Source organism: Micropterus salmoides, unplaced genomic scaffold (genome assembly GCF_014851395.1).
Source record: "Micropterus salmoides isolate LMB-PRFRI ecotype aquatic unplaced genomic scaffold, ASM1485139v1 Ms_hic_scaffold_8, whole genome shotgun sequence".
NCBI lineage: Eukaryota > Metazoa > Chordata > Actinopteri > Centrarchiformes > Centrarchidae > Micropterus > Micropterus salmoides.
Window position 1 is genome coordinate 15,451,078 of NW_024044570.1, and position 13,967 is coordinate 15,465,044.

The following is a 13,967-nucleotide window of genomic DNA, read 5'->3' on the forward strand; positions in this document are numbered from 1 at the left end:
CCCCCATGAGCTGACGCTCACAGGCGGAATTCGTACTTATCCTGCCCCTACGCGATCCTCTGTCGGTAAACTTTTAAAGCTGGATCTAACCTCATTCATCAAACCACTTAACGCATATGTAATTTTTAACGCAATATAATAGGCCACGATCTCTTATAGAAGCTTGCTTGGAGAAGAATAGTTTATCGAAATGCCCCCCAGATATTTTATTTACGGCAGAATCCAGAATGATTTTGGAAAAAATATCTAATTGCGATTGTGTGATATTGCAATTGCGATATAATTTGCATATTGACGGGAACGATACTTTTTACCTTAAAATTATGTCCCATTTTCATTTAAAAAACATTAAAATGATTATGGTGTGATTTTTGAAGGGATTGGTACCAAACTAAGAGGTTTCCTTAAGTCTGTTGAATATGATGTGCGGTCTAGGACAGGCACCGACCTAATCCCTGCAGCAGGACAGTATATTTAATTTAAAATAGTATTTTTACACACTTTTCATCTTTAACAAATAATGCGCCTCTTGCGATTTGAAAATTGCAGTCGACCATATTGCAATTTCGATGAAATTTTGATTAATTCAGGCCGATTTACTATCAGAGAACTAAGAAAATCAGCTACCAGTATCTATTTAAGTCGCAATCAGTTCATGTTTGACCCTCTTGCTTTAAAAACATACTTAAACGATAAAGCAATTGTCGTAATAGTAAGAATTAAATCGACTAATAACTAACTAATTCAACTTTGAAGAGAACTCCACCTGAGAGGCCAAATTCAGGGGCCAAGTTCCTCAGAGACCGTCGCGCAGTTTCGACGTCACACCGGGGTCCTCCATGAACTGATGTCTCCACGTGAGTGTATCAACAGCATGATGGCTGGCATGTAAATTCAGCCCTCGACTTGTTGGAGTTTTGTGAAGACTAATTAACAAAGAGTTTGTCTGTAACGGAAGGTAAATGGAAAGTGTTTTAACTCTGTGTTTAATTCTGTTTCTGCGGCGCGTTGTGTCGGATTTTAGGCGCCCTGCTGCCATAAACTCTTTTTTGTTTTGGCTGCAAGTTAGTCTTTCCTCATAACTCAGTTGACAGGTCTTTATTGGTGTAACGTTAACTGCACCGTTTATGTCGCACTGTATTGCTGATATTTGTATCTGTGCGTTAATGTAGTTGTTTGGGTGATTTTTGTGATTTCTCTCAGTAGCAGGAAGACGATGGCAACATTCCGCAAGAAGGTAGACAACCGGATTCGTGTCCAGATAGAGAATGGAGTCGCTCTGCAGCATCGGACCATGTTTGTGGTGGTGGGAGATCGTGGGAGAGATCAGGTAGTTTTTCAGTCCCTGTTCTCTCATGCAAATGTGTCAATCTTAAGTAGTAATTTCTTGTTTTAAGATTAATTTGTGTCCATGTAACGTACCCCTCTTTGCATTTGACATCAAGCTAATTAAATCTGTCTCTGATCCAGGTTGTCATCCTGCATCACATGCTGTCTAAAGCCGCCGTCAGAGCACGGCCCTCGGTACTCTGGTGCTACAAAAAAGACCTAGGATTCAGCAGGTGAGTGTAAACTCTCCCCCAGTGATTTAGCCGTTTGTCTTTTATTGTGTCACAAAGGAGAAGGGGGGGATTTGATATGTAAAAAATGTCTGAAACAGCAATCGAAAGAAGCGCATGAGACAGCTGCAAAAGAAGATAAAAACCGGCACGTTGAATTTGAATCAGGATGACCCGTTTGAACTCTTCATCGCTGCAACCAACATCCGCTACTGTTACTACAACGAGACACACAAGATCCTGGGAAACACCTTCGGCATGTGCGTCCTGCAGGTGAGTTACTCCTCTTTGGCTGCAGACCTGTGGGTCCAAAGATATATCAATGGAAGGATGTTTTAATTTTATTGGGAACCACTACTCTAGACCAATATAAAGTGTGTGTGTGTGTGTGTGTGTGAGTGAGAGAGAGAATGTCAGAATTTTCCTTGCAAGTTTAAATATTTACTGTATGAAATTAAACAACATTAGTAGCAGTAGGTTTACGTGGAATAAAAGCACATGTAAAGAAAAATGATAAATAAAATAAAAGGTAACTCAGGCACAGTAATAAGAAAGTGTGGCAGCCTATAGTGGACCGACTGAATGTGTGAGAAGCTAAAAATATCACTGCTCTTACCTGAAACTCAGTCATAATTGTAATGTTATATCGTGCGTTAAAAATGAGAACCGGACGTTATGGGGCACACACAATATAGAGGATAGATGGATAGATATAGGCCTAAATAATTTACTTGAGGTTTCATAATTGACTAAAACTCCCAAATTACAGGCCCACTTCAGTAAAGAGACTATATTTTGCACTGTTTCTTTATGAAACAACAGGAAGGAGACACACAATGTTGTTAGACCTTTTTTCTCTCCCTGGGATCACTGGTCTACTGGGAGCTCGGGAGAGAAAACAATGATTAATACATCGTGCTACAGTCATGCTACAGCGTGCTTTGCAATGATCACCTTTGGCTTCTTTTTATCTCCATATCTAGGTCCAAGTCTGTTTTTTATTTTGTTAATTTTTTCAAGTGCGTGCAGTTCAGACATCTGACAGTTTGTAAAACACACATCAATTAGCACAGCAGGAATTGTTCACCTGTGGGTGTCCTTATACTTAAACTACATTGGCAGACTGGCTGTCAGACTGTAGGACTACAGCCTCAGGGTCAAGTTAAAAATATCATACAGTATTTTCTATGAGCACCACATCACTGACTTATTATCTATTATCCATACTGACTTAACAAGTACAGCATTTTCACACAAAATTGGCAGACCTCCAGCTTCTCTGCCAAGCCTACTATATATATATTTATACACAATACTATGAGGAAAAGAAATACTTCATGGTAACATTTTAATTATGACAGTTTCAGTTTAGTGATACTTTTAGCTACTTATTAAGTCGGTCCTTTATTCTCTGCCACGCTTTTTCTCGCTGTTTTAATACTGCAGCCGTGTTTCTTTCTTTTTTTTCCTTTTTTGTTATGTGCATTTTTTTCATCGTAAACCTTTACACATGTGAGTAACAGCGAATAAAGTATGCTGCGCACGCCAATATATTTGCTTTCTGTGTCACACAGGATTTTGAAGCCATCACTCCCAATCTCTTAGCGAGAACTATAGAGACCGTAGAAGGAGGTGGTATAGTGGTGTTACTGCTGAGGACAATGAACTCTCTCAAGCAGCTGTACACTATGACTATGGTAAGTTTACAACCTTCCATCTCCACACATGTAATGACTGTTTCCCGGTCAGATGATTTGGGATCATTTATGGCTTGTTTTCACGTAGGACGTGCACTCCCGATACAGGACTGAGGCTCATCAGGACGTGGTGGGAAGGTTCAATGAGAGGTAAGTGCTCCTCTGGCTTTCATGGGATTTGGAGCATTTTAATTCAATGGACAGATGATTTAATAATATTATAAATGTTGCTGTACTGTTTTCTAGGTTCATTCTCTCACTTGCATCCTGCAAAAACTGCGTTGTCATTGACGACCAACTCAACATCCTGCCAATCTCCAGCCACATGGCAAACATCAGGCCCGTTCCTCCAAAGACTCAGGTGTCAATGTTAGAGTACAAACAATTAGTCGTTCAATCGATTAGTTGATCAACAGAAAAATAATCTGTAATAAGTCTGATAATTGATTGTTTGTTTAAGTCAATGATGCAGCCAACATGAGGAACATGTACTAGTTCCAGCGTTTCCAGTGTCTCTGTTTTATATCATTTTAAAGTAAATATCACTGAGTTTTTTTTCCTTGGACTCTGTGAAATTGTTATTTGACATTAGCATTTTTCACTCTCAGCATCTTAAAACTTGCTTATTTTCTTGATTTAGTAACTTGATATTTTTTGTGGTTTGTACAATTTGTCTCCTTATTCTTGTAGTGTCTTTCTCCTTTAGTTTTCTCCCTTATTTAAACTACTTTGTGCCAACTGTTTTGAAAAAGGCTATATAAATAAAGTTTGCTTGCTTGTTGGCTGTATACTGCCTGATTTCTGACCAGATGTCTCAATCCCTTTAGGAGGACGGTTTGTCTCCAAGAGAACAGGAGCTGAAGGATCTGAAGGAGTCCCTTCAGGACACTCAGCCTGTGGGTGTGTTGGTGGACCGCTGCAGGACCATGGACCAGGTCAGGACCTCTTTCTAAAGAGCCACATTACACATTTACAAAGTATAACTTTTGATGAATGCACCAATACAGGTCAAAGATCATGACCGTCTTCCTGAGAAATTACACCTCGGTAGTCGAACCATTTTATATCAGTCCTAATAGTTTGTGTTGTCCTCTAGGCTAAAGGAGTGCTGAAGTTCATTGAGGCCATCTCAGAGAAGACTCTGAGGAGCACTGTGGCCCTGACTGCTGCACGTGGTCGAGGCAAGTCTGCAGCACTGGGTCTTGCTGTTGCTGGAGCTGTGGCTTTTGGGTACAGATTAGTTTTATAAAGCCTTACAAAATATCAGTTTTGTCTATTTTATGGTCTTCATGATTGCCTGACATTGTTTACAGCTACTCCAACATCTTTGTAACTTCACCAAGCCCGGACAACCTCCATACCATGTTTGAATTCATCTTCAAAGGCTTTGATGCTCTGCAGTATCAGGTAAGCTGCTCGAGAATCCCCTCTGTATCAGAGACATGGTGTTCATGCTGTGTGCACATACCGCTTCATATCCCCCTTTTTGCATTTGTAGGAGCATCTTGACTATGAAATCATCCAGTCTTTGAATCCGGAGTTCAACAAGGCTGTGGTGCGGGTGAACATTTTCAAAGAGCATCGGCAGACAATACAGGTAAATAAGACCAGACCACTCCTCTCCGTTATTTACACTTGTTAAAGCACTTTGTAACTTGTTTTTGAAAAGTGCTGTACAAATAAAGATTATTATTATATGATACATTAAACACACACATCTGACCTTCCTGTTCATGTGGCCAACAGTACATCCACCCAGGTGATGCAGTGAAGCTGGGCCAGGCTGAACTGCTGGTCATTGATGAGGCTGCAGCCATCCCTCTTCCTCTGGTTAAGAAACTGCTGGGGCCTTATCTGGTCTTCATGTCCTCTACCATCAACGGGTTAGTAGTAGGGCTGGATGATAGTCTATAATAATTTTATTTCATTATCATGGTCAATTAATTGTTTGGTATATAAGTTGTCTGAAAAAAATGCATGTCACAATTACCCATACCCAAGTTTACATACTTAAAGTTATTTTTTTTCAAATGAGTAATCCAAAACCCAAAGATATTCAGTTTAGTATAATAAAAGACTAAGAAATTTTTCAAATATTCACATATGGGAAGCTGCAAAGGAGTACATCTTTGCGTGAAAAATTTCAATAAATTAAAAAAATGATTAATTATCGAAATCGATAATATTATGTCAAATGATAAGTCGCTTCATCATTCCAGCTCTAGTTATTTGCATTTCTGTTTGCCTTTGTCTCTGCAGGTATGAAGGCACAGGACGCTCTCTTTCCCTCAAACTGATTCAGCAGTTGAGGCAGCAGAGCGCAGACAGTCAGCAGAACATGTTGGCAGAGAACCGGACTGCCAACACAGCGAGGCTAGCAGCAGGTGTGTATATATAAAAATATAAATAAAGTGTGTGCATACACGCACACACACAATCAGTGTTTTACTCTGTTTGTGTGTTCAGCGTGTCTCTTTCCCATGTCTGACTGCTGTTTGCCGTTCTCCGAACACAGCTCGATCTCTACATGAGGTTTCTCTCCACGAGTCCATTCGGTACGCTCCTGGGGACGCTGTAGAAAAGTGGCTAAATGATCTGCTCTGTCTGGACTGTCTGAACATACCCAGGCTCATTTCTGGCTGCCCACTTCCGCAGACTTGTGACCTGTATCCTTAAAGTTGCCTGTGGTCTAGACCAGGCCTGTCACATCTGATGCACATACAGTATGTCATGCAATAACATACATACAAAATGTTTAAACAAACAAATAATAATAAGCCAGGCTACAATGTGTGATAGAGCAGGGGGATCAGTATTAAGAAGATGAAAATTAAAGTGTCATTTCAGTGTACACAATGTTTTCATCTAGCAAAAAAAACCTTCAGATTGCTTGTTTTGGTTGACTGACAGCTTAAAACCTAAAGATATTAAAGTCACTATAAAATTAGACAAGGAAAATCCACACATTTGAGAAGCTGGAACTAGAGAAGGTTTTGTAATTTTGCTTTTACTTAATCAGTTAATCATTTGACTTGACTTTCACTGATCATCTGCTGGCTGAGATTAACCAGTAGGTATTAAACGTATACATATGTATTCGGCTAAATCGATAAAAAGATTACAGAATTTTAGGGTAATCTGATCAAATCAGGTTTGAATTGCATCATGTGGGATTATTCTCTGTAATACATCTGTATTATTTTATTATCTAAAGTTGTGACACACTCCTACAGACACTACATGAGTCTAAAGCAAAACAAGTTGTAGTTTCTTCTGCGTTTTATCCTGAGCCCACACTGTCCAGATATTATGTGAACAGAGACACGCTGTTCTGTTACCACAAGGCATCTGAGGCTTTCCTGCAGAGGCTGATGGCCCTCTACGTGGCATCGCACTACAAGGTGACATTTTCAGTTTGCATTCACGTAACTTGCTTTTCCTCGAAGAGCATAATCTTCTACGCTCCACCTTGTGTCGTCTTTGTTATTCTTTGCTGACTCAAATGTTGTCTCGGGGATCCAGAATTCACCAAACGACCTGCAGATGTTGTCTGACGCTCCGGCACATCACCTCTTCTGCCTCCTGCCTCCTGTTCCGCCCACACAGAACTCACTACCTGAGGTCCTCGCTGTGGTGCAGGTAAGACAAGATGAAACTTTGCAAATCCGTCCCAATGAGTTCAGAAAGAAAGGCTGTTTTATATACAGTAGTTTATTCTTTGACCTACTGAAACTTTCACCAAATCAGTCAGCCTTTTATTTACTGCCCAACAGCCTGTCCTTCACATCCTGCATTCAGAGCCTTTTTTTCTTGCTTGTATAGTTATTTTGGCAAACCAGTTACTTGAATTGACTTACTGCATTTGTTCTGTTATTTACAGTCGTTCTTCTTTTGTCCCTCAGGTTTGTCTGGAGGGAGAAATATCTCGGCAGTCCATCCTAAACAGTCTGTCCAGAGGAAAGAAGGCCTCTGGTGACCTCATTCCATGGACTGTGTCTGAACAGGTACAGTGCTCACAGAGCTGTTAGACTAAAATCATCACAGCTCATGTTTCCACAGTGCAAACACGAATCATCTGCTCTTTTCTTCCTAGTTCCAAGACCCAGAGTTTGGCAGCCTCTCTGGAGGCAGAGTTGTGCGAATAGCTGTCAATCCAGACTACCAAGGGGTAAAAACTTTCAAAAGGCCTTGGCGTGTTTGTCCAGTTTTTAATTAATCTGGAAGCACTGTATGAAACTGGTTTTCAACCTGTCCACCAGATGGGCTACGGCTCCAGGGCTCTCCAGCTGCTGCAGATGTACTACGAGGGCAAGTTTCCCACCATGGATGAGAGCACACGCTCAAATCACAATGAGATCACCACCGTCAGCAGTGAGGTAACACAATTATACATGTTTCATCTATACTTGAAAGACATCACGTGAAGTGTAGCCAGAGTAAAAATACTATTTTTGAGATTAGATTAGGCAGATTAAACGCACAGCTCTGTGACTGAGACCCTGTTGTGTCTTGGTGTCCAGGCTGTCAGTCTGCTGGAGGAGGTGATCACACCACGGAAGGAGCTCCCTCCTCTGCTGCTGAAGCTGAGTGAGAGGAGAGCCGAGAGACTGGACTATCTAGGAGTGTCCTATGGCCTTACTGCACAGCTGCTCAGGTGAGTATTCTGGAATATGGAGAAGGTGGTCGTAATATTTCTGCAGATTTAGAAATGTCAAAAATTCTTCTCGCAACCTGACAGATTCTGGAAGAAAGCGGGTTACACTCCAGTCTACTTAAGACAAACCCCTGTAAGTATTAAAAACATTTGTCTTTTTTTTGTACATTGTGCTGTTGTCACATGCTGTAATTATTGGTGTGTGTGAATCTAGAATGACCTGACAGGAGAGCACTCTTGTGTGATGCTGAAGGAGCTGAACACAGATGAAACCCCAGAGCAGAGCCAGTGGCTCTCTGCCTTCTGGAAAGGTAAACTCCCACAACCTTTCCCTGTACAACCCCTGGTCACCTGGTTTGTTTAAAAGCATTATAGTCTGACATATTTTTTATTTAATTTAATTTTATTTGTTTTCCTCAGATTTCCGCCGGCGCTTCCTGTCTCTCCTCTCCTACCAGTTCAGCAGCTACCATCCAAGCCTGGCACTTAACATCCTGCAGAACAAGAAGTCCAAGGAAGATACGAGCAGTAAGACTCCTCTACTAAGTAACAGGATCAGATTTTTTCCTCTGCATCTTACCGACCTGAACTGACAAGTCTTTGACCTTCACAGCTCTCAGCAGCTCCGAGTTGGCAGGCCATTTCAGCCCCTACGACCTCAAACGTCTGGAGTTGTATTCGAGGAGCATGGTGGACTACCACCTGATCATGGACCTGATCCCAACAGTGGCACGCATCTTTTTCCTCAAGCAGCTCGGAGATGTCTCTCTGTCCGCAGCACAGTGTGTAAGTTTCCACAACGGTTATGTCCTCGGCCGTATCTTTGCTGTGAACAAAGGTAATGTTATTCTTGCTGATTGGACCTGTTTTTTTGTAGGCGTTACTGCTGGGTATAGGGTTACAGCACAAAACAGTGGACCAGCTAGAAAAGGAAATTGAACTCCCAAGCTCGCAGCTCATGGGCCTTTTCAACCGTCTGATAAGGAAATTTGTGCAAGTAAGTCCGTTGGTTTAGTGACGTCTTAATAATCCATTGAAAAAACATGATATAAAGAAGACAACCTACCTTTTGAAACTATTGCAACAACATTAATACTCTGAATTGTTCTGGCCCTAGGTCTTTACCAGTATCCAAGAAAAAGCCATTGAGGCACAGATGGCGGCCACTAAAGATGTTTCCATGGAGCCGACTGTTGGAAGCCTTAATGATGATCTGGTATGTGGTCAAGAGTGTTGATGGTCAATTCTAGTCATTTATCATGCGAAAATATTTTCAGTTTCTAGTGTGAAAATGTGTTGCTTTTCTTGTTTTTATTTATTATAAGTAAATATTTTGGGATTTTGAGCTGTGTTTTGTTTGAGGACAAAATGTATCTGTTAACAGAATGAAGCCGCTAAGGAGTTTGAGGAGAGACACAAGCAGGATGTAGAGAAGGTGAAGGAAATGGACCTGGAAGAGTGAGTATGAGGTTGAGGGTTATGGCCTTGGTCATTATTTGTGTAAAATTTTGAATAACTACAGCTACAGGACAATATTTGCTGGAGCTGAATGATTTCTTTGTGTTTACAGATACAAGATCCGTGGAGATGATGAGGAATGGGACCAGGTGTTGAAGAAAGCAGGGAACACGGCTATCATTAGCATCAAGAGGTGCAGTGACCTCAAGCGTTGTGTGTGTCTGTCTGTGTCTGGTTGTTGTAGAAACATGTTTGTAACCGATGTCCTACTGCCAACAGTGACAAAAAGAGGAAGTTGGACGGGGGAAATGCCACAGCAAGCAATGGGGCTGCCCAGCACGGGAAACTAAAAAAGAAGGAAATCCAACACGGCAAATTCAAGAAGAACAAGGACAAGCATGGCAAATTTGGAAAGAAGGCGTGACAGTGAACCGTGCTGCATTGACAGCGCACTGACAGTGTGTGGCGCAGAGCAGCATCAACATGATCTGCAATTGGCAGACCTTTTGGATATCTTGGATGGACTTGCAGATACTGAAGAGCGCCCAAAAGACTGTATTTCTACATTTGTCATAACAAGTTTGTTGCTTTGGTTTATGTTAAGTGCAGAGAAACTGTATAGCGGCAGAAAATAACTCACGTACACTTATTGTACTAAATAGGTAAAATTTACTTTCAAGTATTTAAAACATTTTCACAATGTTTTAGAGTTCCCTTTTAGCTGATGTCATGACTTCTACAAGACTTGTAAAAAGTTAATGGAAAGGTTGTTTTTTTTTTTGTTTGTTTTTTTTTAAAGTGAGGTATATGATTGGTTTTAGGTTACACTGAATGGGTCACTTGAACACCTGAGGCTGTATATCAGTCCACTTCTGTTTCAGCTGCTGTTTCACTGTGTCTGGTGCAAAGATACAGTCTATGGCCTGCAGGGAGAGCTTCCATACAGCCTCACGACTGAGTCCAAACGTGGATGCTGCCAGCTGATATTCCTGAGACAAGTCTGTACAGAAGACTCCTTTATCATCAGTCTGTAATGTGACAAAGAATAAAAATCATTCATGGTCCACCAATTTATCACATCAATGTAATTTTACTCGTCATTAAGGGGGTACTACTCAGCCTGGGAAATCAGCAGTTAAGCTTGAGACTTCTAATATTTGGCCTGTGTTATAAACTGGGGCATAGCATTTATCGAGCAGGGAGGGTCTAATGACAGAAGCTATTGAGGTGCATTATGGGAATCGTAGGATACAACATTTTTGAATCTTGACTCATAGTAAGGACTAAAAGTCAGGGTATGTCTCTGTTGAATCAATTTTAACCACTCTTTGTTTTAATGTCACTTCCAAACCCCCTCACCAAATGAAACTAATACTAAATCACTGGAGTACCAATTAATGAGTTAGGACTGGGTACTGAACCTCAATACTTTTAAGTCCTTCTCAAATTGTGTCTGTAGCATCAAGTATGAAATACCATAAGTTGGCCCCAAACGCTTGGTTACATTCTAAGTCTTGTTTAGTGCTGTGGTTAAATATTTTATGAATTAAATCGAGATTTGATGCACAGTCAAGACAACATTAAACACCCGAGACTTTTGGCTAAACTGGTGAATGAAAAGGTTTTCCACATATCAAAGTAAGATACCAAATAAAGTATCATTTTGGCATCAGTACTGAAACTCTCGATCACATATATGGATATTATTATTATATGGATATATATGGTATATAAATCTTTTAAACGTGTACATGATGTTTTAAAAATAAGTTTCACTACCTGTGAAGTGCAAAGAAGGAAACTTACACAAATCACACTTGGATGTCCCAACTCGTACCAGTATTTGAAATGATGTTTGGAGTAACACGGTACAGTTTGTCCTTTGACATTTGATGTCAGACATAGCTCTACAAGAAAAAGAAAGTAGAGAAATACAAAAAGTAAACTTACTGTGCATATCACACAAAATGTATAATTTCATCATAGTCTTACCCAGTGGTATGTTGTTCTTTACTACTTTGTCAACAAGACTTTGAGAGCCGCCCACTTCAGGATGCAAGAAGGTGCCGTGACCAATCCTGTCTGGAGGAAGATTCAACAGCAAGTCTGACTCTTCCAGCTGTGATGGTACCTGCAACAGTTTTTGTTTGAAATGTTAGAGCACTCACAGATAATGTGACTACAGATAACAAATGACATTAAAAATGTTGTCATACTTCTGAGAGGTGCAGCGACAACTTCAGTCCACAGTTCTTGGCCCTCTGTAGAGCAGGAAGTAGGTCTTTGCCATGGCCAACCTTCAAATGTACACATTAATTAACATGAAGTACTGTGACAAACCCCCTTGTGGTAAAACATACACACTTGGTTTTAATTGATATTCCATCTGGAGGCATCAACTGAACTGTACCATCCCATTGCTTTGATTTGTGCCACTGAGATTGTCAAAAAATGTATTTGGAAAAACTCTGCAGCATCTTTCAAAATAGGACAAAGCACAATTACACAAGAGATGCTGTTGTGATATGTGATTTGAAAACTTCAGCAACTGCACTGCGGCTATCTGGATGGAAAGATCACATTTCTAGTAAGAGACTAAATAAAATGTAATAATGCTTTTAACTTTCATTATGTTACCTTCCTAAATGTATAGGAAAACTGACTGAATACATTAGACTTGAGTATCAAAAGTACTCATTTTGAGTTTGCTGTGACATGTAATTAGTACTTTAATCTTAAAGCTTGTCCAACTACTACCTATCTAATAATGAATTAAATCTGTTACATTCTTTTCACCAGGCTTTTCTTGTCTACAAGCACCAAAACTGGCTGACTGACCGTTGGATCTCCACTGAGGTCAAGCCCCACCACCAAACCATCAGAAGACAGCATGAACTCCTCAGCCAGCTTCACTGTCTCCATGGCAACTTCAGTCCCATTCCTGCGGTCAATCGCCACCAGAAACCTTCAGGACAAATGGACACATTTAGAGAAATGCACTACTATGGCCAGCGCTCAAGTTATTGGATCAAACATTATGCAACATTTTGGTTGGTTTGGTGTTATCACCAGCTAGTGACAGGGACAGGAGTGTGTCCAACACAGCCATGTCTCATACACCTGAGAGATATTTCTGGACTTGTTGCACACTGAAATAATAAGCTTCGGCTACCTGACATCGATGTCCACGCCGTCGGTTTTACATTGTTGGATAGCTTTGATGACTGTCTCAATATAACTCTTTTTTGTCAATCCTAGGAAAAAGATAATAAACGTGTAGGCATAATAATTTGGTAAAACAATCCTGACAGTAAAAATCCAATCAAAACATTAGACTTCATGTGGACATCCTTACCTGTGTGTTTCTCCTCTCTTGGGGTACTTCTCAGCTCTAAATATTTGACACCATCATTCGCAAACTCCCTGATAACGTCTGTAGCCACCTGGAAAGAAAAAAGAAACACCTATTACTGATATTCTGGGCAAAATATTGATAAAACAAACACACAAAAAGTTACTATTATATTTTTGTTTTAACAAACAGCCAATCCTCACCATCAGGATATCCTCCTCCGTGTCCACCAGCTGATGGATGACCTTGAAGACCTCAAAACACCTGTGGACATGCGCGCCATGTTGTTTTCATGACCCGTTAAAAGACCCCCCTTCCCATTGTCAGTTTACTATTGTCTGCTTGAATACAGCTGCTTCCCATTGAACACATAGAAACAATACTAACTGAATCGTGTCTACTGCACCTAGGTTAAGGAATTAATTAATTAATTAATTAAATGACCATTTAATCATCAATTCGGTGGATATCGATCAATCGCGCTAGCTTGAATTCTGAATCACAGGCAAAGTTATACGTACTCATCCAGTGTCCTCCGCTGACCTTTGCCGATAGCCGTCATGTTGTGTTCAATGTTGAGATGTGGTTTTCGGCTGATGAGTTTCTCGATGGTTTGGAAGCTGACAGAGCCGTTGAGGTGAGCGTGGAGCTCCTGGCGACAGGCAAAACGCTGACGTTAGCATGTAAGCAAGCTTGTATCACAAATGTGAATTAATTTACATTTTCTCTCTTTAAACTCCTCTTTTTCTCTTCTAAAGCGTTATCACTTGTGTGACTTACCACTTTTGGCAGCTCCCGATAAAACACATCACTCTCGTTTTCCATCACAAAGAAAAACAAAGCCTGAGGTAGTCCGCAAAACCTAAGCTGTCCTCCGTCTGTCACATAACGCTGACAACCAGCTTGTTTTCAGTCTACATTTTCCTGTAGCACCGCCAAGTGCAACACAGAAGTAAGTCCCCGTTCTGTAGTTCATTCCCTCGTCATGCTTCTTCCGTTTTAATAGCGTTGCGATTTTTCGTTTTAAGTTTAAAAAAAAGATATTAATGTGATGTTTTCTTTACGTTGTCTTTACTTACTTACTTACTAAAGTAGAATTAAGTATTAATCCGAAAAAATATACTTAAAGTATCCCAAGGAAAGTAGGCTACTCATTATGTAGAATAATGGATCACAGTTGATATGTAAATGTAAATGCTCTGTACTTGTATAGCGCCTTTCTAGTCTTTTCGACCACTCAAAGCGCT

At 40.5% G+C, this 13,967-nt stretch overlaps 2 protein-coding genes across 3 annotated transcripts; one reads left to right on the plus strand and one right to left on the minus strand.

Annotated features, from left to right (window-relative positions):
* Positions 1-817: 817 nt before the first annotated feature.
* nat10 (N-acetyltransferase 10) lies at positions 818-10,149 on the plus strand. 2 transcript variants are annotated; one of them, XM_038706071.1, is made up of 29 exons: positions 818-958; positions 1,204-1,330; positions 1,471-1,562; positions 1,661-1,832; positions 3,134-3,256; positions 3,345-3,406; positions 3,503-3,617; positions 4,084-4,191; positions 4,353-4,486; positions 4,570-4,663; positions 4,755-4,853; positions 5,003-5,139; positions 5,516-5,640; positions 5,772-5,922; positions 6,561-6,657; positions 6,779-6,895; positions 7,159-7,260; positions 7,350-7,424; positions 7,516-7,632; positions 7,777-7,910; positions 7,995-8,043; positions 8,125-8,221; positions 8,331-8,438; positions 8,524-8,696; positions 8,788-8,907; positions 9,028-9,126; positions 9,295-9,368; positions 9,481-9,561; positions 9,648-10,149. In XM_038706071.1, exons 2-29 carry the CDS (start codon positions 1,217-1,219, stop codon positions 9,790-9,792), a joined length of 3,114 nt encoding a protein of 1,037 aa, XP_038561999.1. In that variant the 5' UTR covers positions 818-958; positions 1,204-1,216; the 3' UTR covers positions 9,793-10,149. The 2 variants fall into 2 exon arrangements, with proteins under 2 accessions (XP_038561999.1, XP_038562000.1); XM_038706072.1 differs by having other exon boundaries at positions 839-958; positions 1,207-1,330.
* On the minus strand, positions 10,018-13,651 carry adal (adenosine deaminase-like). The gene is made up of 10 exons (XM_038706074.1): positions 13,501-13,651; positions 13,242-13,372; positions 12,924-12,984; positions 12,724-12,811; positions 12,541-12,622; positions 12,207-12,333; positions 11,585-11,665; positions 11,361-11,499; positions 11,175-11,275; positions 10,018-10,396 (listed from the first exon to the last, which is right to left on the minus strand). The coding sequence occupies exons 1-10, from the start codon at positions 13,543-13,545 to the stop codon at positions 10,205-10,207; spliced, it is 1,047 nt and encodes a 348-aa protein (XP_038562002.1). The 5' UTR covers positions 13,546-13,651; the 3' UTR covers positions 10,018-10,204.
* Between the last annotated feature and the right edge of the window lie 316 nt (positions 13,652-13,967).

What these genes read in the sequence shown, in the direction of transcription:
- adal (XM_038706074.1), bottom strand. Translation starts at nt 13,545, where the DNA reads ATGGAAAACGAGAGTGATGTGTTTTATCGGGAGCTGCCAAAAGTG. An exon ending in CGGAGGAGGATATCCTGATG is followed by an intron (nt 12,812 to 12,923) that starts GTGAGGATTGGC and finishes TTTTCTTTCCAG; the next exon opens with GTGGCTACAGACGTTATCAG. An exon ending in TGTCGCTGCACCTCTCAGAA is followed by an intron (nt 11,500 to 11,584) that starts GTATGACAACAT and finishes AAACTGTTGCAG; the next exon opens with GTACCATCACAGCTGGAAGA.
- nat10 (XM_038706071.1), top strand. Translation starts at nt 1,217, where the DNA reads ATGGCAACATTCCGCAAGAAGGTAGACAACCGGATTCGTGTCCAGATA. An exon ending in CCGTTCCTCCAAAGACTCAG is followed by an intron (nt 3,618 to 4,083) that starts GTGTCAATGTTA and finishes CAATCCCTTTAG; the next exon opens with GAGGACGGTTTGTCTCCAAG. An exon ending in TCTACTTAAGACAAACCCCT is followed by an intron (nt 8,044 to 8,124) that starts GTAAGTATTAAA and finishes GTGTGAATCTAG; the next exon opens with AATGACCTGACAGGAGAGCA.